The sequence below is a fragment of the Acinonyx jubatus genome, chromosome B3 (assembly GCF_027475565.1).
Source record: "Acinonyx jubatus isolate Ajub_Pintada_27869175 chromosome B3, VMU_Ajub_asm_v1.0, whole genome shotgun sequence".
Classification (NCBI taxonomy): domain Eukaryota; kingdom Metazoa; phylum Chordata; class Mammalia; order Carnivora; family Felidae; genus Acinonyx; species Acinonyx jubatus.
The window spans coordinates 31780675-31808050 of record NC_069386.1 but is presented as its reverse complement, the minus strand read 5'-3'; the positions used below and the strand labels follow the sequence as shown (position 1 = coordinate 31808050).

At 43.0% G+C, this 27376-nt stretch overlaps 2 protein-coding genes across 9 annotated transcripts in view; one reads left to right on the top strand and one right to left on the bottom strand.

The window, feature by feature from the left end:
• Window positions 1-7205, top strand: part of REC114 (REC114 meiotic recombination protein) — a 105494-nt gene extending 98289 nt beyond the window's left edge. For both annotated transcript variants that reach the window (XM_053223750.1, XM_027067737.2), the window contains 2 exons: window positions 4073-4162; window positions 6941-7205. In XM_053223750.1, the coding sequence (XP_053079725.1) occupies window positions 4073-4162; window positions 6941-7105 (255 nt within the window). In that variant the 3' untranslated portion in view covers window positions 7106-7205. The remainder of the gene's footprint in view (window positions 1-4072; window positions 4163-6940) is intronic.
• Window positions 7204-27376, bottom strand: part of NPTN (neuroplastin) — a 73409-nt gene continuing 53236 nt past the window's right edge. For 3 of the 7 annotated variants that reach the window (XM_027067735.2, XM_053223748.1, XM_053223749.1), the window contains exons 5-9: window positions 21727-21860; window positions 16604-16877; window positions 9686-9707; window positions 8781-8855; window positions 7204-8230 (exon numbers count right to left, since the gene is read on the bottom strand). In XM_027067735.2, the coding sequence (XP_026923536.1) occupies window positions 8795-8855; window positions 9686-9707; window positions 16604-16877; window positions 21727-21860 (491 nt within the window). In that variant the 3' untranslated portion in view covers window positions 7204-8230; window positions 8781-8794. Of the gene's footprint in view, window positions 8231-8780; window positions 8856-9684; window positions 10034-11987; window positions 15470-16213; window positions 16307-16603; window positions 16878-21726; window positions 21861-27376 lie in introns of those variants that run through there. The other 4 variants (XR_008299043.1, XR_008299044.1, XR_008299045.1 and 1 more) reach the window with 4 other exon arrangements.

Here is a 27376-nt window from a genome sequence, read left to right as displayed (position 1 = left end):
TAATATAACAGAGTGTAACAAGTTAATTGCTATGATTTCAGATTCCATGTATACAGCTAACTTTTAAAAACCAGTCAATTGTTGAGTTTTGGTGTTCTATCAAAGAATATCTATCCACAATTATCTGAAAAGGCTACTGTAAGATACTTCTGCCTTTTCCATCTATGTATCTATGTGAAGCCAGACTTTCTTCATGTACCTCATCCAAAGCAACAGACTGAATGCAGTAGATAGGAGAGTCAAGCCGTCTTCCATTAAGCTAGACATTCCAGAGATTTGCAAAATCATGACATCTTTATTTTAGGAAATAGAGTTACTTTTCATAAACATTTTAAATAACATATATTGGGTTCACTTTTAAATGAATGTTTTTAATTTTTGCTTTCACTTTTAACATGTAAATATTAGATATAGCCTAAAAAGCCGCTGTCCGAGGGCCTCAATAGTTTGTCAGATCATAGAAGGAGCTTGTGATCCTAAGTTTGAGAAGCACTGTTACAAAATTTCTCCAGGAAGTACATATTCTCATGCTTCTTTGGCCTAATCCCAAATGCTGTCAGCATAGGCATTTGCCTCTGCTTTTGAGATGAAATTCTAGTTTCAAGTTGGGTTTTTTATATTCTACTTTGAGAAATGATTTTCCAAACCTGGCTTTCTAGCCTTTCATCCTATAAGGGCCCTTAAACTCAATGGAGCAAGACCATTCATTGTTGCTGTTTTATCACCAAGTTTCTTGTGGTTCATAATTTATCTAGGGGGAACATAAATTTACATTATTTATCATAAGGTCTTTTTCTTTCAACAAGTGCTGTATGATTTCCTCTTGAATGTGTTCAGTTTGCCAAATAAGGTTTCTAGAATTCTTTCCCTCCATTTGTTTGTCTGATCTTTGTGAAGATTTCTTCATGCTAAAGCTCCATTTCTTACAAACCCTGGATCTGGTTTCATTTTGCCACATCAGCTCCTGCTATATTAAGAATCCCTTCCCTGCAAATGGGATGGAGTGGTTTATTACAAGGTACTCTATTAGTTTATGATCCTTTGCCCCCTAAGTAGAATGTCTTCTTTTGTAGGTTTCATCGATCGTTATTAGATTCAGATTACGGTACCCAGTGCGTGGAGTGGGACAGGAACCGAATAGGGTGCTAGAATTTAGGAAGTACGTCTGGAATGCCTTATAAAGGCAATGAAGACACGCCAGGCTGGAGCCTAACCAGGCTACACACTTATCTAAATATAAGAAGATAAATTGAGGCTGTAGCATGTAGGAGCAGATGCAGACTGAGGGTTCTGAGCTACAGCAACAAATGGAAGTTCTAGCTCTGATTTCAAAGGCTGGTCCCCAATACCCAGGTAGAAATATCCCCAGAGTGGCTAGAAATTTTTCACATCTTTCCTCGATGCTGTATTCAGGGACTTTGACGATCTGCAGTTGGGGGTTATGCAGTGCTGTGCAAAGACCACAGGCTTCAGAATCAAAATGGATCTAGGTTTGAATCCTGGCCCTGCTAGTGGCCGCGTGATTTCGTGAGCCCCTGAACCTCATCTGTAACATGGCAAGACGGAAATGCTGTATATACAGACATAGTACAATGCCTGGCAAACATCTAAATAACATTATTCATTATTACTATTATTGCCAGTACCGTTACCCTCCCAGATCTGTGTTCCCTTGCAAGTGAACACGTTAGTGCGCTGGTCAGTAAGCAAGGGTCAGAACTCCCAAGGCAAGGGGACCGTAAGATGGAACGTCTACAGCTGCAGAGCAGAAGACAAGGTAAAGCCACTAGGTTAATTTGCCAGAGTGTAGACATTGTGAAATACTGCCTAGAACATTCTAGTCTTCCTAATGGCAAAACATTCCCAGGTTTGTCGTAGCTGCTCCTGTGCAAATTTGGTATCGCGTTCCCTTTCTCAAAATCCATCTTGAGAGTTGCAAGCTGTAGCCAAGTCCTAGTCCTCTTGCTGCCCTCCTGGACTCAGGTGTCATTTCCCCAATGCCTTATATATACCTTCTTATCTGAAATAGTTCTCTTCTTTGCAGGTAGAGATAATTTCCTGTCTTTTCATTTCACATTCTTCAGTCATTTCTCAGAACATTTGGTTTTTATTCTTCCTCAGCCTTGTAATTTTACCAACTGTGGCCTAACCAAGGCTTCTCAACCTGAGGGCTTCTAAGGCAGCCCAGCCCACCCCGAAGAAGGGGGAAAGGAAAGACAGGAAGGCGAATGGCAGTTCCCAGCTAAACTGTCCGTTGTTGATACAAGAAGTCCAAAAGAAGAAAGCAGCCAGGAGGCTCCAGTTACTGTGTGCACAGCACCTTCCTTGTCTGTGCACTTGGGTGGAGGACGGTCTGATCCCGGAGCCGCCTACTCACCTCAGGTGGTTCCATCACACTTGGCTACTCTCCAGCGTTTGTGCAACATGATGTTGGGTTGTTGTCTGCCCCGTGTTTGAAGAACATGTGTGACGTGAACTGGTACTCTAGGAAAGCATCAAAAGTCAGAGCTAGAAGAAATGCCAGGCACTGGAGTCTTATTTTTACAGATGAGGAAACTGAACAGAGAAAGGGGGTTTGCCTAAGGACTCCTGATTCACTAGAGTCCCTTATGTTTTTGCTCATTTTTAGTATTCCTGACTAGTTTTCTTTTTGTTCTTTCCTTCCTGTCTTCCTCCCGTTTTTGATGCTTCCAGATCTGCTTTTCTGTTAGTACCTAGTGTTAATACCTATTACTTTTCTGTTAATACCCACTACTAGCAATAGTCAGCTTCACGTAAGAGGAGACAAAATTTGGACACTCTGACTTCTGCCAGCCGTGACGTGATGCTGTTAGAGGCATCTTCTAGGGAGAGCCCGGTTTCTCTCTCTATGCCACCAGCTTGTATGTGGGACGGGCGCACCTGTGTGCAATAGCCCCAGGTATCCAAAACCTAGCCAGAGCTGCAGACACGTGGCTAGGAAGGAGGGGTGGTGGGGTTTCGGAAACTGTGCTCTTAAGTAGAGGCGGCCTTCGGAGGCCTTTTAGGCCTCCAGGCCACCTCCTACACTGTGCTTTTGCCTGCGCTCTATCCAAGAAAACCCCCTCACATTGTAGATTCTTTCGAAATAGATTCTGAAGCATTCCTACACTTCATGCTTAGTGTACCACCTACTATGGCTCACCCCCTCCACTGTAAGCTTGAAGTCTTATACCTGCCTTCATTCTAGCACTTCTTAGGTTGCATGCTAATCACTGTTCTACTTGTTAGGTTCTCACTTGGCTGTGGGTTCTTGAAGGCTGGACCACTACCTTGTTCTCCGTGGCCCCCTTCCGTGGTAGGCACTAACACTGTTGAATGAAGATATCTCGGTATTTTACTAACAGAAGAACTCATTCCCTTGGAATGTCTAAAATGAGATTTTTTTTTAAGTTTTATCAAAAGCATATGGTTATCTTGAAATCATAGGGTTTATTTCTTCCCCTGCTTTGCTTTTCTGTCGTGACCATGTATTACTTGAGTTGTAACTCTCAGAAAGTAACAAATCAGGGGTGCCTAGTTGGTTGAGCTCAGTTGGTTGAGCGTCCCAATTCTTGGTTTCAGCTCAGGTCATGATCTTGGCAGTTTGTGAGTTCGAGCCCCACATCGGGCTCCGTGCTGTCAGCACGGAGCCTGCTTGGGATTTTTTTCTCTCTGCCCCTCCCCCACGCGCTCTCTCCTGCTCTCTCAAAATAAATAAACTTTAAAAACAAAATCATTATCGGAATCTGGACAGTGTCCACTGCCCTCCAGCACCAGCACATGGTCCTGGGCTGGGCCTCTGAAGACAGGAGAACATGATGGGGTTGGACAGCCGGTGAGACACCGAGGAACACCAGGCGCAGGGCAGGAACCTCAGACAGAAACTCTGTCCGTAACCCCCTCCTGTAGTAAATCAAGGGACAGCCCAGCTTAAACCAGGACAGAGTCCACTGATAATGACTTTATGCCTTTACTGACACTGGTATTTTCTTTTCACACAAGTATGTGTGTTGCCAGTCCTATGATGGCCAGTGGCATTTCTGATTACGTTCAGCTCATCTCCTAATTGCAGTCACACCAGAAGCCAGAGAAGCAGCAGCAGCATGGACCGGCCGGCACAGGGACTTCAGGAGGAAGGACCTCAGTGAGTTGGTTGGCTCAGGTAGGGCCTATTTCCCTGTTGTCTTCCTTGGTCCCGAGAAACAGTGATCCTGAGGAATTTGTATCCTTCTGTTCACCCCTCTGTGGAATACTGACGTGAAGTGCCAGCAGAGAGAGGACAGTAGAGACAGACGGGGCCGCTTCCGCCTACCGGTGCCGTCGGGTGCGGTGGCGCCACTGAAGAGCTGCCCTCCGAGGAGGGGGCGGGGGCGCTGTTAGCTTTTCAGTGTGTGACATAAAGAATTTAATTGCCATGCTCCCAAAGAGAAATAAAGGGAAGAACTTCCATTTAATTTCGAAAATGAGATTGAGAACTATCCTAAGACAGGTATCAGTATGAATTTGGAGCCAGCTCAGTGATGGTCTCTGTAGCAGCAAATTTCCGGTGCTAAGAGCTGAGGATGTCCGGAAACCTGGGAGGATTCAGCCTTGTTCCCACAGACTTGCTTTCAGACATTCCCCTCCCCTTGCAGCTTGCTGTTACCAAAGCATCCCACAAAACCTATTCATTCAAATTCAGGGTTGCTTGACGCCCTGCTCTGCTGGGAGCTCCTGGAGGCCTGTCTCCTCCTCACTGTGTTCCCTGCTGCGCTCGACAGCAGCTCTCCGGCCAACAGCTTGTGCTTTCCACACAGTTCTGCATGGAAATCAGTATTTGAGGATGAGTTTTCTTTTTAATGTATTTATTGAACTGTGCTAACAGTAGTATGAAACGGAAAATATGGGCGTTTCCTCCATCTGGCTTACCACTCAAAATAAATAGACAGTCCTACAATTAAAAATTTAAGACGATTAAATAAGAATTCACATCTATTTCTTTTAATAGCTTAGCAACCACAAGAAAAAAAAAATTAAAAGCCTCTTTGTCCAGCAGCAGGACAAACTCCACAGTGCCCCAGTTTGTAGCCTCGTATTTGCATTGTGGTTAGAGGTTAATTGAATGAGTGGCTGAGGAAAACATGGAAACGAGGCAGGGTATGATATCGTTATTCAGGAAAGATCAGATGCGGCAGAAGGCGGACCGTAGCCCAGCGTATTTACATAGTGGAGAACCACGTACGAACCATGCACCAGGCGGGCGGCTCAGATAGGTTTCTCATTTGCTCTAACCTTCTGGACAAGTTGTTGCATGAACATAAGTGCATAAAACATTTTAGGAACCAATTTAATGTTGTATCTTATTACCTAGAATTCCATTTCAGCTACACAAACATACACATAAGGATGCTCTTCAGTGTTGTTCATAGTAACAAAACTGGCAACAACATAAATGTGCACTAGTAGGATACTAAGTGGTTTTAAGTGTGGTATAACCACAAATGGGATAAAAATACAGTCAATAAAAGTGATATATATCCCTATCTGTTGACGTGGAAAGATATTTGTAATACATTAAGTTTTTTAAAAGGTTAAAAACAGCATGGATGGTTTAGTTTTTATAGAAACACAAACACACAAAATAGGTCTGGAAAGAGATACACTGACCTGCTAACAGTGGCTCTCACTGGAGAACAGGGCTCCATGTTACTTTCACACTCTTCTGAGAGGCTAGTTTGAATTTATTAAATTTCTATTACAGTTTCTAGAGAAATATCAATTGTGCACACCAAAACACACCAAACCATGCCATCCATAGAAAGGGCATAAAACCACCTACCTGATAGATGGAGTGTGAAGAGTAAATATGGCGACTGAGTCAAAGCAGCAAACACAGATGTAAGACAGCAGGGCTGGAGCCCATCATATCACAGTAGACTGTGGATCTGCTGTCACCGTATCTTCCAAATTGCCAAGCACAGACTTTCATTTGAACTCTGATATCTAAATCTGGGCAACTTACTCAGCTGGTTATTTTTTTTTTATTTTGAGAGAGACAACTGAGCGGGGGAGGGGAAGGGGCAGAGAGAGGGAGAGACAGAATTCCAAGCAGGTTCCACACTGTCAGCACAGAGCCTGACTCAGGTTTTAATCCCACAAACCATGAGATCATGACCTGAGCTGAAATCAAGAGTTGGGACACTTAACTGACTGAGCCACCCAGGCGCCCCTCAGCTGGTTTAAAACACTGCAAGTCACCAAAGAAGTCATACAGGTGGCAAATAAGCATGTGAAAAAATGCTTGACATTATAGAACTTCCATTTATGACATTCTGGAAAAGGTAAAGCTACAGAGTAATGGAGAACAGATCAGCGGTTGCTTGCCAGGGGTTGTTTGGCATAAGAGTGTAGGCAGCATGAAGAAATTTTCGGCGGGAGGTGGAGAGGTATGGAAATGTCCGTGTCTTCTCTGTGGTGATAGTTACATGCCTCTCCCTGCCAAACTTCGTGGACAGGACTGGAAAGAGACATGAGTGAGCTAATTATCTCCTCTGGACAGTGAGTTTGTGACCTCTCTTTATTACATTCAGAACCCGCCTTCCACAAGGTGAACGGCTCACACCCATTCATCTGGGAGGTGAGAAAGATGAACTAAGCTAGTGCATTTCATTCATTGACAACTTTCTTACCCACAAAATGTTAACACAGTATTCTTCATTAAAGCAGGACCTTACCTTTGTAAATCATTTCATTAATTTGACATGCTTAAGGATACAAGTTTATCTCACTTCCTATGTGTAGTTAGAGGCATTATATATAGGAACCCCGTAAAGGTAATAAACACTAATTTTTGGTGTTTCCCTGATATTTCCTAAAAGCAAAGTTTTTCTGTGTTCTGTTATTTCAAGCCATTGCTTTTGGCTATAATCACTAATAAACTACTCTTCTGGAATCCCCCTAGTCTCTCCTGGTGTCAGAGGAGCTGTCCCCGGTCTATGAACAATCTGCGTGGGACACGGAAGACTTACGCCCCTTTCTACGCTTGTGCCTCATGGATCAGAATTTCCCCGCATTTGTGGAAGAGGTGGAAAAGGAACTTAAAAAGCTGACAGGGTTGAGAAATTAACACTCCACGTACATATAGCACTAAGGAACTTGAAAAAGTTCACTGAAAAAGTGCTTCCTCCTAAGATTAGATACAAGAATAAAGAGCATTATTCCAAGCACCTTTTATCAATGTTTTATTTTTAAAAACAGTGAATCCACTTTTTTATACATCATTGCACTTCAACACTTACACAGAACACAAGTACATGCATCTACGGTTACACACCGCATGAGAACCCTGCCGGGTGAGAAAATCTACACTCAACTGTTTTAAATCAATGTGAAAAATACAGTGTCAACCCCAGAGGATAACTAGTTGCATAGAATACCATGCTATAACATTTCAAGGTCATTGAAAACAAAAGGTAAATTATAAAAGTTTGCCTTAATTGAATGTACAATAAGGTTCAACACATCAGTGCAAAAGGATTTAAGAATTTACATGATTTAACAGAAGAAAAAATAATCACTTAAAAAGCAATCATACATATATACTGCAATTCAATATATCCATTCAGTGGAGTGTTCCAGCTTTTTATCAAAGTCATAGGTTAAGCCCTTAAAATTATAGATTTCAGTTTATATTACTCATCTTTATGTACCAGAACTGCACAATCTCCTCATCTGACAACATACAGTAAGGAATGAATATCAGCAGCTAAAAAATGAAACAAGCATTTATTTTATTTTGGATTTCTCCCACCCCCAAAAATATAAATATATATATATATATATTTATATACTGTATATATCTGTAGGTTTTGCTGTACTTTACAAAAATGTTATCACTAGATGGCAGCAGTGCATTTTAGAGCTTTGCCAATTTAACAGCTGCATTAAGTAAAAAATGGCGCATGCATGATCCGATCCTCAGAGGACCTTTTCACTTCTACTTAAATATTTTAACAAAGGGGGGAAAAAAAGCAACATTCACAGCACATCAAGCCCCAAATAGTTTACACCTTCTACACTGAAGCATTGTTTAAAATGTACCTGACTAGATCACCCTTACAGGAAAGGCTAAATAAGGCATGCTTTAGACAGTCATTTGTGGTGCTGCTCACTTAAAAGGGGAGAGAACCAAAGAGGTCCAAGCAGAAAATTTAGCAGATCATGTTGCCACCAGTTTCAGGAACCTAAAGATCTGTGAAGAAAAAGTATTTGGAAATTAAAAGGGAACATGCACTGTCCCTGAAGACTACACCAAATCCTACATACAACAAAGCTTTGGTTCAGACAGCATGCGCAGGGATGTGGTGTGAAACTCTGATCTCCATGTGCCGGCATGGAAGGCACTCTGGCCCAGCTATGCCCGGCCACCATTCTTGCCTTGCCCTCACAAGCAAAGTGGAATTAACTGGCCTCTGGGAATAATCCACCCAAGGTGACAATTTTTACCTCTTTTTTAAAAAAACAGTTAAATAGTGGTGCAAAGGATGCATTTTGAAACACCATACGTATTCTGAAACGGCACTTATATAAATATGTGGAACAACACAGCTGAAAATGTTCCTTTCCGGCTGCTGCACTGGACGGAGGGCAAACAGAACTTGTTCCATCATATCAACAGCTCTGAAATGAACTAGAAGACCCTACAACATGCTACCAACTACCAAAGAATGTGCAACAAGGTCAACAGAGGCAACGTTCGTTTGCATATAATTTTTAAAATTTCTAAGGAAGGCCATACTTACATTGTAAGCAGTATTTAATTTGTGTTTCTCTGGCGCAAGTTTTTATCTTTGTGATTGTTGGTAGAGTTGGTTTTCCTTTGGAGGAAAAATTGCATTATAAGAGTTAAAGTCAGTGGCAACTCTTGAAATTATAACACATGGAAATACAGGGATTCTTTCACTTACTACCATCCCTGGTATAGTAAGAAATTTTACTGCACAACATTAGTCAATAAAAATATTCTTTGTGTAAAGTGCATACACACACACCTTCAGTTAATCCTTTTGACTCCCAAGGCAGACAATATACAGGTAACTTTCCATCCGATTTACAAACTATAATCTAATTACTCTAACGGTGTATGGACAGTGATTTCTTCTCTACTGAACACCACAGTCTCTTCTCGAATGATAAAAGATAATCACACACAGGCGGGCAGTGGTGTGCCCTCTGGCACTTGGCCAATTTGGGCCTCTCACCCCTTAGTCCCCAACTCTAGGAGACTCCACTTCTCCTGGACCGACTGAAAATTTGCAGTACCATCTGTCTTGGCTACACACAATTGTTAATGAAGCCAGACAGCTTCTCCATGCTACAATCCAGCTTGAAATTAACGTTCACAAAACTGGCCGTCTCCGATACACTTGTTATTTCCTCCACACTATCAATTCAAGTATATAGGACGTGCAAAATTTTAAACGGTTTTTTGCATGGCGTTCCACCTTGTGTTGTTACGGAAAACAAAACTGCACAGCCTGTCCTGGGAATCAAATGGCTGTCAGCTCCATGTCTGTGTAGCTAGGGAGTCTACACTACAACACTCATTTCCACCCGCTGGCTCCCCACCACCTTAGCTACTCACTCCATTCAATTAAACTGCAAATACAAAATAAACTACTGAATCAATGTCCAACAAAGTACTCACATTGGCCCAGCTGGTTCATCGTCTGTAAGGTATTCCGTTTTTTAATAATCCATTGAGAGACAGGAGGAGAAAGGAGAAAATCGTGAGACTCTACGTTAAGAATTAACAGAAGAGCAAACGGCAAGTGGCAAACATGGCTATTCATAGCATTTATTCAAGGCCATTCCATCTGGAGGTGCAAAACACTCATGGCGTTATTACTTCTAGATTCGAGTTTTTAATGGCGGGTATGTTGTTTCAATGGTTTTAGTTGACACTGGGAATGCTTGTCATGAAAAACTGCAACTGTAGCGGACAGACAGGCTGCGATATTATACTCATCTTGTCCCCAAGTTCCAGTGGTTCACTCTTAGAGAAATGAGAACACAAACCAACATTTCAGTTGTAAAATCCTGCTGTTTGTTTTCTTGTGGTGAATGCATGGCTCAATCCTGCAGTGTGGACGGATGTGTGTGTTCTATACATTTAGCCACACATCCTCACTTCCCCAAAAGACAGTGTTCTTGCTGTTTTGTAATCTTTAGGAGAGTCTTTAGTCTGGCGAATGAGATTGAGGGAGAGGAAGCCACAACAGTTCAACCTAATACTGGGTCAGCCCAGCTGGGCTATGCCAGCACAAGTGCATACATAACCAGAAGACGTTCTGTGACACATCAGGGAGAGCTGAATAGTGGTGACATCCCTCTAGAAAAGACTTCAGACTTCTGACAGAAAAGACAGGCTCAACTCGAGCCCTGGCCAAAACCAGAACCCGAATCCAGATGAGCCGTGAGATAGTTTTTGTTTTGTTTTGTTTTTTTTAAACCAAAAAGCTTACATCATCTGAGTTTAGAAGCCTTCTTAAATTGGTATTTCATTATTCTGATTTAGAAGTTTTTCTTTCCTGTCTCAACTAAGGGCAACTTGGTCCCCTTTAAGCAGGGATATATGTATATGGGGAGGGAACAAGCAAGTGCTCTTAGTTTTTCTGTTTTATACCAGTCAGGTAGACTAAATGATTCTGAACAGTTTGGTTTAGCTGAAGGCTTCTAGAAAAACTCTCAGCAGGATTCCACAAGGGGGCTTGGTGCACATGAAGCAGTTATGGAGATTACAGTCTCAGTGTAGGCATCTGCAGGCGCACACGTCAGGAGTAATGTCTGTCACAGGGAGACATTGCTCCACCTGGTCCTTCGAGGCAACGGAGAGGCAAAGCCACCGCCAGCACACACAGTGACTGGAGCAAAAAAAGATTAAAAAAAAAACAAAAACAAACGAACGAACTAACCACAAACCAATGACTTCTCAGCCAAACAACAGGCTGGCGACACACCAGTGCCCAACAGGATTCTACTACTAACAGTCCACTATTGAACAGGTACAAAGAACAAACTAAGAGTCGAGGACACCCGAGACATCAGTGTGCTGTGTATGCAGTGAAGATATACGAAGACATATCAGGACTGAGACACACGAGCCCGGCCTAAATCTACCCTCACCACAACACCCGACTGCTCTCAGCATCCAGGCCAAGCCAGCTCAGCTACATGCTAGGAACTAAGCACTTCAGGGACTTAAAGGAAAAGACACAGGAGCAAACTTAGGATAGTTTTAGTGCTCTGGCTGTGTACCGGAAAACACAAAATTCTAAAGATAACTGACAAGACCACCACCAACCTACTCCCAATGTGGAAAGAAAAAGCAGGGGAGGGGGGACATCGCGATAGCCAAGCTACTCTTCTCAAAGCATGACGCTGTCGGCACCGACCCGAGCACTTTACACGCAAGCTTTTCTTTTGGTGGGGGGTTACGCCCTGCTGTCCGCCCAGTGGGGTCGTCTTCCAGCCTGACAAGCCGGTAACGTGCAAAGGGCCGCACGTTGGGGTTTTAGCAACAGCGGCTCCGGTGCAGCTGCCATGCCTGCAAGTGGGAGCGGGTGCTATTCACGCTAGTGTCTAAGCCTCACTTCATCTCTCTCCCCACATCCACCTGCACATTTACAAGGAATCGAGAAAAGAGCCTCGTGTCTCCTACTGTCCTGGACTGAGCCACTATCCGCAGCACCACTCTCCCTTTACAGGTCAGACAATAAACAACCTGACCCTAACAGGGAAACCAGGAGAGAGGGAAAGAACAGAACTACAGAAAAAAAGGTACGAAAATCAAAAAGTAAATGAGAATTGAACAGCAAACTGAAATCCAAATTAGTTGTGAAAGTGAATGAGGTAAACTTGAAGAAAAGTGTTAACATCATGAACTGTGCATCGTATAGACTGAAGCGGAGATTAAACAAACTCCAAAAGCATGCATATCGCTCACTTACCACCATGTTTTAAGGGTTTGATGCAATTGAGGGGGGAAAAAAAAGAAGTCATAGTAACCGACAAATATCAACATACCCCAAACCCTCAGGCCAAAAGGTAGCTGCTTAAACAAGGGCTCCTCTCTTCACCTAGGCATTACTCACAACCACTGGCTAGATGAGAGGAAGAGGACTGGGGAGAAGGGAAACAAGATGCTTCTGGAATCCACCTCAGGAGAGTGAAGTTCCTGGTGGAATTGCTGTCTTCCCAACAGACGTACTCCAGCCCTCACTCCCCTAGATCACATGGCCGTGTCATCAGGAAGAGTGCTCTGCGATGCCCGCTAAAGAACGGGTTACCTGACATGGTAGCACCTCCAAAAAGATGGCTTTCCAGTCAGAATGACCAAGAGGGGCCTGTCTGGTCAAAGCTCCTTGTTCACTGCCTTCATCTCACGGAGGATGGGCTTTTATAGTTTCTAAACCTGCTTACATTTTGCCTCATCTCAGCAGATTAGCATTAAACCAGAGACTGATTAACAGTTACTTCCAGTTTCCTTTCATATTTGGTCCTATTGTATTTTCTCCATAAGGTAACGGACTCAGAGGACCCCTAGTTAAGAGACAATGAAAGGTGTGTTTTGCATGTCATTTTAAAGATCACATTTCTTTACCAACATTCCTGGTCTGTTGTAAAGCTTCATATTCCCAACTGATAGATTTTTCGGATGTCAGAATACCTCTTAATCGTAGAGTGTCTAAAAGAGTTCGAATGCATCAGAGCCACTAAAAATGGCCCCCCCAAAACCTCAGATCTCCATCAGTAACTTAGAGGAGTCCCTTTGAACTGCTTATAAAAATTATCTCCCTAACGTGAAAACAGAAAACTCTTTTTGATGCCACCACTGCTTTTCTTAAATCAGCTCCTACTGTTTTCACCTGCGGTCACTAAAACATCCAGTAGAACTGAAGGCACCAACCATGAGGCAGGTTCCCGCCTCATCTCCCCAGGTGAGCAGGGAGGGGGGAACTTGGAAGCACACACCAACCCCTCTGCTTCACTCAGCAGAGAACCAGCACAGAAGGTCTGCTCCAGGCATGTGAGCTGTAGGATGGATGGAAGGCTAGGGGGATGCTGGCCAGACCCACTCCTTTTAGAAAATTATCATGTAATATTTTCAGAGAATGTAGTCAAGTGATGAGTAAGCTGAAAAAACGAAGCCCTTGTTTGTCTCCATGACTCATCTGTTCCTGAAAACACTGAAGGTAAAAGGTGAGATGCAGACCATCTATCTAGAAGACAACCAATCTACTGGGCACCGATCCTCAAAGAGACCACAGCAGGGGCTAAAAGGGACTTAGTGTGAGTTCTGCTTAAAAATGTTCTGAGTAGATGCCAGTAGACTAAGACACAGAGGCCTTTTCTCCCCCTCCCCCTACTGGAAGTAGCTAACCCTTAACCCTAAGCATTTTCTATGTGAGAAATCTAAAGCAATCTTTGCCATTCTGGTGAAGCGTACTTGGAGTAAACTCTCTAAGTTCAAATTTGTGCAGGTGTGTAGTTTTAAACTGTTCACTTAGTGCTTTTCTGGTCAGGGGCTGAGTTACCAAGAACTCACAGACTACCCGAATATGAGTATTATGAGTTTTATATGAAATTTTTTCATATAAGAAAAAGTTCAGTAAGTCAAAAATAAATCCTAGGTCTACCTTGATAATAAAAAGTACCTATTTTGGCAGAGAAAGCATGTCAGGCATATTAAAAAAATCCATTTTCACAGTGGCACAAATAAGTCAACAGAGCCACAGATGGCTGGCTGATAAAAATCCATCACCTCTAAAACTCCCAATTCGTATCAGATACAAGGTACCTCTTCATTCATTCCACAAAGGAGTGCCTGCATCTCTCTATATGTAGACCTGGGGACAGGGTAGGTGGGGAGAAAGCATATGAGGGATGCATGGGAGTTGAGGGGAAACTGGCTGGAAAAAAAGCCACAGCATAAGGAAAACTCACTGAGGAACAATCAACTTTTTTTTTCTTTAATGATTAATTCCAGGACAAGAAATAAAGGGGCATAGGAGCAGGGAGGGGTTTGAGAGGAGGAGGCGAACAAAGGAGAAAACTCTGGGATGGAAATGCCAGAGCAAGGCAGGGAAGTGGAGATGGAGAATGGAGCCTGGGCTGCGCTGGCTGTCGGGAAGGGAGCAGAGAGGAGGCAACACCGCAATAATTCCAGCATCCCAGGTCTGCTGCCCCAATTCAAGAACAAAAAAAGTAAACGCTGCTTGCATTACATTTCTTCCAGGAGATCAGAGCAAAGAGATTTTACTTTGCACTTACCCACGTCTTTTATGTAGGATTCTTCCACTGTCTATAATAATTTAGCTTAAAAGAAGTACCTTCCCTTCAGGAAGCTGTTCAGAAGATTTACTGGCCACAGAGGTCTCCTCTACTCAACTGGCCACCACTTGAGTTCAGTAGCCATGGAGCTCTAGCTCTTTTAAGATAGCCACTTCCCCGGGCAGGTGTCTGCACTTGTCAGAACCAATACTAACCACTTCTCAAATCTAACCCAAATGTCTTCCAGACATGCTGGGAGAGCAACCTGGTAAACAAAGTGGCTTCCTACGAGGAAGACCGGAACCTCTGATGGAGACCAGCTAAGCCAACATATCACTCTGCAAAGAGAGCAGCACCCAGCCTCATCATCTTAAAATAAAAAATCAGGTCCGGAAGCCCATCTTTGCCCTTTCCTACCTGACTTTTTGCTTCTCCACCTTTCCAAAGGGAAGGCTGAGCAAGGTGAAATTTAGCAAAGCAAAAGCATTCTGAGGGGATGAAAAGCCCTTTGCAGGACTGAGGCATAACTGCTTCTAAAGAGCTGTGCTAGAAATACAGACAACTTCCCTTTACTCTCAGGCCTAAATACAGGTATTCTGCCTTGCTTGGGAGTCCTCATTTGTAGCAGGAAAGAGAAAAATCTAGAGAAAAAGGCATTATGCATATGTGAAAAATCCCAAGAATGCAGTTCACCTCGTAGAACAGCAGTTCTGTGCACCTAGGAGAAGGAATGTAAAAATCCCGGGGGCACACTTCTGTTGCAGGGAATCAGCTCATTTATTCACACAGGCCCATCGACTTCCAGCTGGCGTCCACCTCACTCCTCTGTCTAGCTCACTGCTGGATGTACACCGGGAGGGGGTCTGCCAGCGCTCCCTACATGCGTTGTTAGTGTCAGCGACAAATCTTTTTGCCAGCCTCCCTAGACTACTCCCCTCTACTTAGTGCAGGCAGAGATCTGGAGGTGCTGAGAAGAAACAAAAAGAGGGGAAGAGGCTGCTGTTCTCAAACGCGGCCTTCCAGACAGGCTGAAGCCACCAGCATGCCTTCAGGGCTGCCTGACTTCTGAGGGAGCAGCAGACCCCCCTTAGCAATTCTCCACAAACACACATGGTTGGGGCTGCAGTCCTGCTGGTCAGCCACGGGGACAAGGACAACTCTGTGGGGCAAGGCACAGGACCACAGTGCACAAGCACAGGCCCAGAACAGTCACACCAGAGTTGGCAACCCCACCATCACCCAAGGCCCGCCTCCACTGAACTTGGGCACACAACCTTCTCATCTAGTCAGTGATGGACAAGTGGGGGTAATCTCTGGCTGGCCGATTCCTTTGCTGATGACGTGACAGGACAGGAGGGTGGGGAGCTAGTCAGAAAGCTGAAGGAGCTACTGATACAAGTCTCCAGCAGGAGCTGTCCCCTGACTGGAATCCCAGGGTTACAAATGGAATACCAAAAAAAACAAAAACAAACAAAAAAAACCCCAAAGATTTCCTAGGACCTTCCTGATTGTAAGCATGTCCCCAAATCTAAGATCCATGTTCTTTCCAAAGCTTAATAGTTCACTGTAGTCCTAGTGCCGCTCTATCCACTCCCATCTCTGGCACTCCACCAGCCTGCGGGTGCCACCCTGGGGCCTGGGCGCCAGGTGTTACTGCTTAGCTATCTCTGCCTTAAAAGTGGGGGTGTGGATGGATCAGACTCCACCATTTTGTCTGTGAGACAGAAAAGCCAAATGCTAGGTGCCTGCTTCACCAAGAACCTTGAAAACCTATCAAAGGGACCAACCACGGGAACCAAAGGCTGGCTTGTTCCAATGGCTTTTCTCAAGAACAGTTTGACTGGACTGGGGCAGTTACCTACAGGGGCTACACGAGGCAACCATGTGACAACCAATTAGATACCTTAAATCTGCCTGAAAGGCCAGGTGGCCTGCGATCTTGGGGTGGCTTCTAGGCTTGACTTGGATTCTCCTCAAGCTCAATCTGCCTGATGATCTGTATTGAAGGAGGACAGAGCTGAACAAAGAGACTGACAGCTGCCCGCTCCCCACATGGGGCCTGAAGGGCAGACGGGACTGGGGCTTGGAGAACACCCAAATGGAGGGACAGAGCTAATAATTATAGCTCTAGGTGGCTAATCTTAGGGGTAGGGATTAAGGAACCAGTATGAGAATTTTCCTTCTCTCCTTTTGGGACTGAACCCCAACATACTTATAGTCCTCTTTGGGTGCTTGGAAACCATCCCAAGGAACCAACCCCAACATTATAGCTATTTTGTAGGGATGCTCTTACCATCAGGAACTTCATCTGGCCTCTTCCTCTTCTCATACACAACAATGATCACCACCAAGATGATGATTTCAGCCAGAATTCCCAAAAAAGGCCAGAGTGGGGCCAGGTGGCTCCGTACCCTGAGGATGGTGACAACGGAGGCAGAGCCAATGGAGTTGGTAGCATTACATTCATACTCGCCAGGGTCTTCCGTGATCTGGAGATTCACGATGTTCAGCTCAGTATAATTTTCCTTGTTGATGATGAAGAAGCGGCCAGAGGTATTGACAATGTCCTGCTCAGGGTAGAGAAAGGGAGAACACACAGAGGTCAGAGTAGTTGAGTTCGTGTCCAAGATAAGGTGGCACTGTTCTCCATTCTTAGCAAGATCATTGGCTGGGATGAGGGAGCAGTGTCTAGGACCATCTTTGTCCAGGTAACTTGTGAGCCCTTCATTATTAACTTCCTTTCAATATCAACAACAACAACACATTAGTAAACTTCTGGTAGAGCCAGGTTAAGGCCTCCCCCACTGTTGGTCCTCCAGACTTCTCCAACTTCTATGAAGTGACTGGAAGACCTACTCAATCTAGAAAATGCTACTTCAAATACCATATGGTAAGAAACCATAACACAGAAGGAGAATTGAGAAGGAGGGGTGTGACCTCCACGGTCAGGCATATATGCTAACCTCAGGCCTGTCTGATGACTTCAGAGTCAGGACATCTACTTCGTGCTTGGTGAATTCTGGGAAGTCTCCTTAAACTTCCTCCAAAAACAATGCTAAGAACTTGCTCCTAGTCAAGACTAGAGAAATTCATAACTGCCCTTTCCTTTCAGAATTACAGGGTTAAAGCAAAGTTTATTCAATCAATCAACTATTTACTAATGTATGCTACATGTCTTATATCCTACCAAGGGGAAGGTGAAATAGGGAAAAGTATGATACAAAAACGAACAAGGAGACTGACCTCAAGAGGGAACCTCAAAAGGGATGGTCATAGGAATGCGACAAGAAGCCCCAATGGAGGGCATGTACCAAATACTGTGGGGCACAGTGAGTGGCCAGTGCCAGAAACAGTCAGGGAAAGCTTGACAAGAGCCAGCTTTTGCACTAGATTGTGGGGAGGAGAGGTGCTAAGTAGGACGGGAGTACTCCAGGCCCATATGGGAAGGCGGAGGTGAGAGTGCACAAGCAGGGCTCTAGGCGGAGCTGGGATCCAGCAGGCTTATAGCACTGATCCCCTGGGGTAGCAGGAAAATGGACTCATGTGCCAGTTGTCATGCAACTAAAGTGTAATCAGAAATAGTAGAGAGGAAAGGGGAAGATAATCCCCAGAATGATGTCTAGCTATAGCATACAATCGTGTCTGCAGTTGAGTGTGGGTATGCCTGAAATGGCAAACTCAGCCTTCAAAACAAGTTATCCCATGAAGCTTCGACTCGAGGACTTGGAAAGCTGCCAACTTCTCTCACCCCCCCCCCCACCCCCCTGCTCTACCGGCTCACTAATTCCATGTTTTTCACTTATAATCAGAAATGATTATTGTCTTCTTTGATCCACAGGCCTTCACTAAGTATTTTCTGAATACCATTTTATGCAAGAAACTTTTAACCTTTTCAATCAATGCATAATAAGATACTGAGTGGAGACTTGTCCTGTTGCTACAGAATTGATGACTAAGGAGAAGCATCAAAAGTACCCTATATTCTTGGATGAAAGCACAGCATAGGGAATAGTCGATAATACTGTAATGACGTGTAAGGTAACAGATGGTGACTACACTAATCGTGGTGAGTGCTGCATTATGTACAGAACTGTCAAATCACTATGCTGTATACCTGAAACTAATGTAACATTATATGTCAACTATGCTTCAATAATAAAAATGTGTACTTTTTTTTTAAAAAAAGGATTCAAACACCATTAACTTGCACTTAGGAAGCGTTCACATACATTTATGACTGATAGTGATTGATACTTAGGTTTCAGTATCAAGACTGTGTCACCTTAGTCATTAGATATTCAAACCTTCTACAGTGTTGATTTTTCATCTCACCTGTCAAAGACTAAAAATAATATATGTAAGTATGCCACCATATAATTGTGCTTCTGGCTACATTTCCTTGTATTTCCAATTTTTAATTCATTCATTTTGGAACTGTACTATGTAGTGTGAAAAGATCATGATAGCTTTGTCTTTATTATGGATTAATCCTCTTATGATAAAAAGGAACTCTTGGTTTAACCCTTTTAAGGTATTACTTTTTATTAGTTATTATTTTTGAGAGAGAAAGAGACAGAGTATGGGGGGGCAGGAAAGCGGGGGGAAGAGGGGCAGAGAGAGACAGAGTATGTGAAGCAGGCTCTCCGCCGACAGCAGAGAGCCCGATGCTGGATTCAAACTCATGATCAGGACCTGAGGTGAAGTTGGACACTTAACTGAGCCACCAGGCACCCTGGTTTAATGTTTTTTATTTGAATTTCACTTTCTGTGATGTTAAGATTTCCACTTGTTCTTTCTATTTATAGAATTTCACTATATCTTTGTCCATCATTTTCATTTTAACACTTTTATATTATTTTGTTATATACAGATTATCTTAACATATTTTTGTTTCTTAAATCTGCCTTTTAAGGAGGATACTTAAAACTTTGTATTTAACACGACTGTAATTTTTACATTTATGGTCAGAAATTATGATTTACTTTAAAAAAAAAAAAAGTACCTATCTCTTTAAAAAAAAAAAAAAGGTTCAAACAAATCAGGGGGCAAATAGTCCTGCTAGGGCTTACTACAAGGGAGTCCATCAAGCTACCTTACCCCTCACATGACCACATCAACCCTAGCCAATCTATAAAAGAGAAGACAGGATTAGAGGTGACAGGAAGAGAGTTATACTTGGCATTGCATGCAGCTTCCCACCCTGCAGCTGAGTGGAACAGGCACCAAGAGAATCACTCAGGCTGGGGGTGCCAAGAAGAAACTATCTTTTTCCAGTGGGTATTTGTTTAGGCAGGAGACCGGCTGATGTGCCGTATGCCTCTCAATCTTGGAAAGGGCTATTTGGAGATCTGAAGGCAGAGTGGCCTATACTCCCAGGATTTGAAGAGCCATGATGTTCACGTTTCCCTGACAGGGTTGGTTGCCTTCTGGGTGAGAAGACCCCAGCAGTAAAAATCATCTGTGGCCGGAGCTAAGCAGGAAACAGAGATTTCGGTTAGAGTAGACCGCTAATATCTGAGAACTGGTCCTATAAGAACCAACACAAGTTCTTACAAGATTCAGATCTGGACACCTGCCACGCAGAGGCCACAGAAGGAGCAGCCAAGAAGCAGTGGGCTATAGGATAAGTCAGATGAGCCATACTTGTCCTCTTTCCCACTCCATACAGAAGAAAAACCCAGAAGACAGAATGAAGACAATCCTCTGCTCCCCTTGCAGCCTAGGGAAAGGGGATGAGAGAGAAAACTGGAATTTTGGATTGGGCTGGACTAAATTCTTTAAAAACAAAGAGGTCCAACAAAGTTATGGGATCTGTCTAGAAAAGGGATCTGTACTGAAATTAGTGTCTAGAAAAAAACTGAAAGCATTTCATCTTAGCCCTCAACCAAGTTTAGACTGTTCGACAAACTGGTTTTCAAAGGCATCAACCTAGAAATTGCTTTTCTTTTCCTTACCCCTCTTTCATTAAAAGTTTTCTGTTTCCCAAACAATTCACAGCTTGAAAGCAACAAGAAGTAGTAATTTATTTCAAAGGTTCTTCACAATGTAACAGATAATTAAGAGTTCATGGGCATGAGGGGCATCTGGGTTGTTCAGGAGGTTAAGTGTATGACTTCATTTCGTGGTTCATGTGTTTGAGCCCCGTGTCAGGCTCTGTGCTGACAGCTCAGAGCCTGGAGCCCACTTCAGATTCTGTCTCTCTCTCTCTCTCTGCCCCTCCCCTGCTCACACTCTGTCTCTCAAAAAAAAAAAAAAAACAAAACATAAAACAAACAAACAAAAAATGAATTCATGGGCATGAAAAGAAGAGGAGATGAAATATCCACTGAGGAATCCCAATCTGCTTTGGCAAAAGCTCAAGGGCTCTCCTACCCAGATACCAGGAGAGAAATGGGCATTTGCTTGCCAGCACTTTAGAGAATTAAATATTTTGTTGACTTTTCAGGGCCTGCTCTGAAAATAACCTCTCCCTTCCTCATCACGACCCCTTATTAGTGGGTTTCTGAAATCTAGTCATCATTGTAATGTCAGAGTCCTTACCACCACTTGACATATCATTATTGAGAGATCCTAGAGTGGGAAGAATTATGGACTTGAAATTAAAAAAAAATGGATTTGACCCTTCCTTGGTTTTGTCACTAATTTACCTTGGTTAACAATGCAACCTTTCTGAAGAAGCAGATTAGATTATCTCCAGGGTCCCTTCTGATTCTGATGATTGACAAAGAGGATGCCTGAAAAGTACAGTGCTGGACATGCAAGGCCTCGGGAGAGGAGGAATGTATGACACCCTCTCTCAGAAAAAGAGACTGGCCAAATGTCACGAAATCAGAGAGAGAATGAGAGTCTAACAAATATTTGACTCCCCCAACACCATCAAGAATCATCCCAGATTGAAAAAGATGTCTTCTTTGACCTTTTCTGGAGCAGATACTGTCAGATTTCCAATGTCTAAGGCTGCTCCTGAGGCTCATCATGTTGCCCCAATTCCTAATCAGTACTTTCTGTGTCCCAGGCATGTACTAGTAATTGCCCTCATTGCCTTGTCTTTCCAAAAAACAAGAAAGGTATGTTAAGACTACACCAAGAACAATATTTTCTTTAGGACAGATGCACTAGAATAATAAAAAAAAAAGTTTAAGATTGGGATTAGCTCTTTCAGCTTGTCTTGAAGGCAAACCAGTCAAATCGCTTAACAGACAAACAGCTCTAACAGATCACGTAGGGATTCCAGTGCTGGACAGAGACTGTCAGTGACCTCCAGATTCATAACATTCATGACTAGAAAGGGTAACCAGGGCCATGCCATTATGGCAGGGGTTGCAGAAACTGGTCCAGATGTCTGGACCTCCCCAGGAGAAACTCCAGCAACCACAGAGACCCAGGTATAGAGAATCAGGGCTGCCTCCTACTCACCATAGGCATACCATTCTCCTTCTTGCGCCAGATCCACTCTGGGTGCGGGTAGCCAACTGATTTGCAATACATCATGGCATCTTGCCCTTCATTCTTGTTCTCGCTCCGTTTGTGGCCAGTGATGTCAGGAGCAGCTGTGAGAAAGAGTGTTGAACAGTTATCATGGGAAGCTATTCTGAAGAGGATACAAAGGCCCCACCTACTGACTCAGAGCCCTGCTTCTAAGATAGCCAATCTTTAGGCCCATCCTCATATTTATCTTTGATAACATGCATTTCAGGTCAGAACAGAGCAATGGAATCAAACCATGCCCTACCTCCCACCCACCAAAGCAGCCAAAGCAGATACCAGGATTGCTATATGTGAAGTTCTGCTATTAATACAGGTGGCTCTCTAACCTCCTGGAAGAGGAGGCATAGGCTCAACTGCCCTAAATTAAGACATCCTTAAAAAAAAAAAAAAAAAAAAAATGCAAACAGAAGCTATTATCATCTCCTCTTCCAGTCATGGTTTTTCATGCCTGAACTAATAACAATTATGGATTATATCAAATGTCATATATTCCCTTAAGGAAATGAGAGATCTCTAAGGTCAAACATTTAAAATCAAGTCAAAGACTGCAAGCTATATAAAAATAATGAATGCCTGGAGAAGCTATCTGATGACTATCAATGGGCAAGGCTCTTCCAGGAAAGAGGGAATCCAGCAAACTGGTCTTCACAAGAAAGGAATAAACAGGAAATTCAACCAGTGTCCCAAGAGATTTTATTAACAGTTTAAGAATCTGACCTGTACACCTGATTTGCAGTAATCTCAATAAACCCAATCTTGGGGGAATTTCTAGACATGTTAGACGCTGCTGGTCTTCTCTGCTTTAAGGGATCACTTAGGAAGAAATAGACAGCACCTGTGGTTTAAAAATTAGATAAGTTTCAAGGATCCAGGAAGCCTGAGATGGGGGCTAATTCTTTGAATTTAGCCTCCTTTGATCCTGACAATATTTTCTACCATACCTCACCAGTTACAGTAAGTAATGTGAAAGCAATAAAACTCAAAGTAGGCCAGATGTCACGTAGTTGGCCAAGACAGGAAAGAGAATCAACAGGTCTGGTCCAAATTCAAGTTTTGCTAGTTCTTTAATTATTCTGTGCTTCATTTCTACACCCATTATCAAATGGAGATAATCCTAGCCCCTGCCTACATCCAGGGGCCTTGGGTAGGAAAGATTTAAAACACTCACTTTGCAACTATAAAAGCCTGTACAATTGTATTATATCATGGGCTTATCCCACGTTCCCCCTCAAAACAGCCTGTTTTTTCTTGGCTTAAAACAAATCCAAAGTTCTGCTACTTCTCAGACTGTGCTTCCAAGGCCACCTCCAGAGGCACCTGGACAGAAATGGAATGAATGAGGTTCCAAGCTGTCTCTATCACCACTGCCAGCCAAACTGAAACCTGCTCAGCACTACACAGTGTGTGGTGTTTTCTATCTAAAGAGGAGGTTTTAAAGGAAATGCCTTTTTGTTTTTCCAGGTAGACTTCCTCACTGCAGAAGGGAGTGGGCCAGGCTGGCTCCATCTTACTGCCATGTCACCAGATTTCTCCCAAAGCCACTTGGTTACTGCTCAGACCTACTGCTCCCCCTGCTCCCCCTTTCTCAGAGCTTTCTTCAGTCAGTAAAGAGTGAAGAACATCTTAAGTCCTCCAAGGAGCAAGCTCCATGGCAATACACTAAGTAAAACACCATCATGGGGAGACACAGCAAGCAGGACTACCACGTTTCGCTTCTAGTTGTATTTCATTCATCCGACAAAGATTTGTTGAGCACCCACCACATGCCAGATACATCACTGACTAGTGGGGGAAGGTCTTTCTACTGAGGTGCATTTTAGCACAGTCATGAAGAACACTAAGGGAGGAGCACACTCCTGTATCTGTGGGAAGAACACTCCAAATAAAAGACAAAAAGCCTTGAGGCACAGGTGCACTTGTTATGTACAAGGAACGGCATGGAGGAGTTTGGCTGAAACACAGTAAGCAAGGCAAAGATGGCAGGAGATGAAATCAGAGTGAATGGAGCCCAGATTGAATAGGACTTTGCAGGCCACTGAAAGGACTTTGGCATTTACTCGGAGTCAGCTGGGAAGCCACTGGTAAATATCAAACATAGGTATAAAATGATCTGCATGTTTAACAGGCTTCCTCTGGCTACTATGTAGATGACTATGTGGAATCAAGACCATTTATTTAAGGGAGCTATTAGAGTAATCCAGGCAAAGGAGAGGGTGGTTTGGATGAGGGCGGTAGCAGTGAAAGAGATTCCGATACATTTTATAGGTTGAGTTAAGGTATTTGCTAATGGAATGGATGTGGGATGTGAGGAAGAAAGTCAAGGATGACTCAAAGGTTTCTGGCTTGAAGAATTATAAGAATGGAGTTGCCAGTTACTAAGATAAGACTACAGAAGAACCAGGTAGTTTTTTGTTGGCTTGCTTTTGTTTTGTTTTTGTTTAGGAATGGAGCAATGGCTGTGGTAAAAACCAGGAGTTCAAAGTTGAGGACATGTTAAGCTTAAGATACGTCTTTAACCTCCAAGTGAAGGTGTCAAGTAGACAGCTGAGTATCAAGTCTGAAGCCCAGAGGAGTAGTCCAGGGTGAAGATATAAATTTTAGAAATCAGCTTACGTGTGACATATTTTTCCGTTTTCCTTTGCCCCACAGAGAATACCCACTCTAGCCCAGTTAACTAACTAATTCCAATAGTACTGTGAATTCAGTACCATCAGCTTTTACCTTGGGGACTCATCTCAAGGTTACACATTAGAACCACCCAGAAGGCTAAAAGTCGATCTGGTTTATGGCACCATGGCCTCCAAGAAAGTCACTATTCTGTGCAAACTGGTGCAGCCACTCTGGAGCACAGTATGGAGGTTCCTCAAAAAGTTAAAAATAGAACTATCCTATGGTCCAGCAATTGCACTACCAGGTATTTACCCAAAGGATAAAAAGATACAGGTTCTAAGGGGTACATGCACCCTGATGTTTACTGCAGCATTATCAACAATAGCCAAACCATGGAGAGAGCCCAAGTGTCCATCAATTGATGAATGGATATAGAAGACATGATATTTACACACACACAGACACACACACACGCACGCACACACGCACTGGAATATTACTCAGCCACCTAAAAGAATGAAACCTTGCCATTTGCAAAGTAAGTCAGAGAAAGACAAATATCATATGATTTCACGCATGTGGAATTTAAGAAACAAAACACATAAACATATGGTGGGGGGGAAGAAGAGAGATGGAAATAAACCATAAGAGACTCTTAAAGATAGACAACAAACAGAGGGTTGAGATGGAGGTGGGTAGGGGATGGGCTTAGATAAGTGTTGTGTATTAAGGAGGGCACTTATTATGAGCACTGAGTGTTGTATATAAGTGATGAATCACGGAGTTCTACTCCTGAAATCAATATTGCACTGTATGTTAACTAGAATTTACATAAAAATCTGAAAAGAAAAAAAAAGTCAATATTCTGAAAGGATGCAGACTAGAAGGCCAAGACCTGAGGAGAGAGATGGGGATGTCTTCACTCCTACCTTGGTGTTTAGGAGAACACTACTTCTCCTTTTCATTCATCTACCTTGGTGTTCTACAGTGGCTTCTATTTATAGATGTGAACATGGCCTTAAGGGCTACTATGCACAGAGATTATCTAGGAACTTAGCTACCCCATCACACTTCATTGGTCATATTTACATAGAATAAACCTACAGGAAAGAGTTTTCAATGGTTAGATCTGTTGCTTTCTCCTCAGCTTAGCAAAGAATACTGAGTGAAGCCCTTAGGATGGTGGGAGTGTCACTAGTATTATGAGCAGAGAGAAAATTAAGCCACATCACTCTATCCTTAAGGGAGTGATTATAACAACTATCACTTTAGCCTCTGGGTCAATGAAAAGTTTTTTCACTTCTCTCTTTCCTTTATGGTAACTGCTCAATCAAAAATCACGTTCCTCAGTTGGTAGCCACACTTGTGAACATAGCATGATGCACAAACTTGTCAAATCACAAAGTTGTATACCTGAAGCTAATGTAACATTTTATGTCAACCATAGTCAAATAGTAAAAAAAAAAAAAAAAAAAAAAAAAAATGTTGGGGAGGGGGACAAAAAGAAAGCAAGCCTGTTCCTGTCCTACCAGCTAAACAAGACAGAGGAACCAAAGCAAGAAATGAAACCAGGCTCTCAGAGCACATGTAAAGCACTGGTCAGAGAGCAGAGGGGCCCTTAGGGCTCAGCGTCCACCCATGGTGGTTTTTAAATAGTCTCCAAATTCTTTGATGTTCTTCCCTTCAAAAAGGAAAGTGTAATAGCTCCCTCCCCTTGAGCATGGGCTGGACTTAGTGGCACAATTCTCATGAATGAAGTAAAGCAGAAATAAAGGTATGCAACTTTGGATAGTTCACAAAGCCAGTGTGGCTTTCTCCTTGCTCTCTCTCGCTCACACAATCTGGGGCAGGTTAGCTGTCATACTGGAAGGCCACTCAAAACAGCCTGTGGAAAAGGCCCACACAGTGAGGAATTGACCAACAGCAGCCATGTGAGGCGGCCACTGAGGACACAGATCCTCCAGTGCCAGTCGAGCTTTCAGAAGACTGCTGCTTGCAGTCACCCCCACTAATCTGCTCCCTAATTCCTGACTCACAGACACTATGAGGTAGTAAGAGTTTCTTGTTTTAAGCCACTAAGTTTGGGGGTCATTTAACGACCCAATGAAGAAAGAAAATATTACCCCATTTACATAAAAGAAAACTCAAGTTTGGAAAAGTTATTTAACATCTAAAATTACACTGCTAGTTAACAGTGAAGCTAGAAACAAATTCAGGGTTGATCCCAGAGGCTATGCTTTTTGAACTTTACATACAGAAGGGAAATAAACCAAACTAGAACAGAGTCCATAAAAATAAAAATATACAGTATGCTTTACAACATGCATAACAAACTGTCCAAATGTTATCTTTGCTTGTAGAGGTACTGGAACATTCCAGATCTGTAGTGGACTGATTTACCTGTCACAGTTTAACTACTCCATACACTATAACATAAGTAAAAAAGCTTTGGACTTTAAGTCAGAGGAATTTAGGCTCTAATGAGACTACTACTCACCAACAGTAACCTAAGGCGGATCATTTAAAGTCCTTTAAGTCATTTAAGTTTCATTACTCACTTTTGTAAAATAGTAATATTCACATACCTCACAGAGGTCTTGTGAGGATTAAGTTATATCTCTGTAACAACTAGAGCTCGGGGTCAAAAATAAACATTTAAATTGACCTATCAGTAGTCAGGGAAAGGAAAGGCTAGGCTTAGACTCTGGCCTTTGAGTTCTAAGAAATCAAAGAGATGCTGATTATTATGTTCTCTGTTTGCCGACACAAACAGGACTTGTGCTTGTAACTCCAGTAAGGTTTAATCGGGTCAGATACTGGACAAATTTTTATTAATGGCCTATTTATTTATATTAGTTAACGTGCCTTATCTTCTGTGGGCTTGCCACTTAATAAGGAACTGCTTAACCAGGATCTGCTAGTCTGAAGGTAGGTCTGAGGAGTCTGACACAAATACCTTACTTCCCTT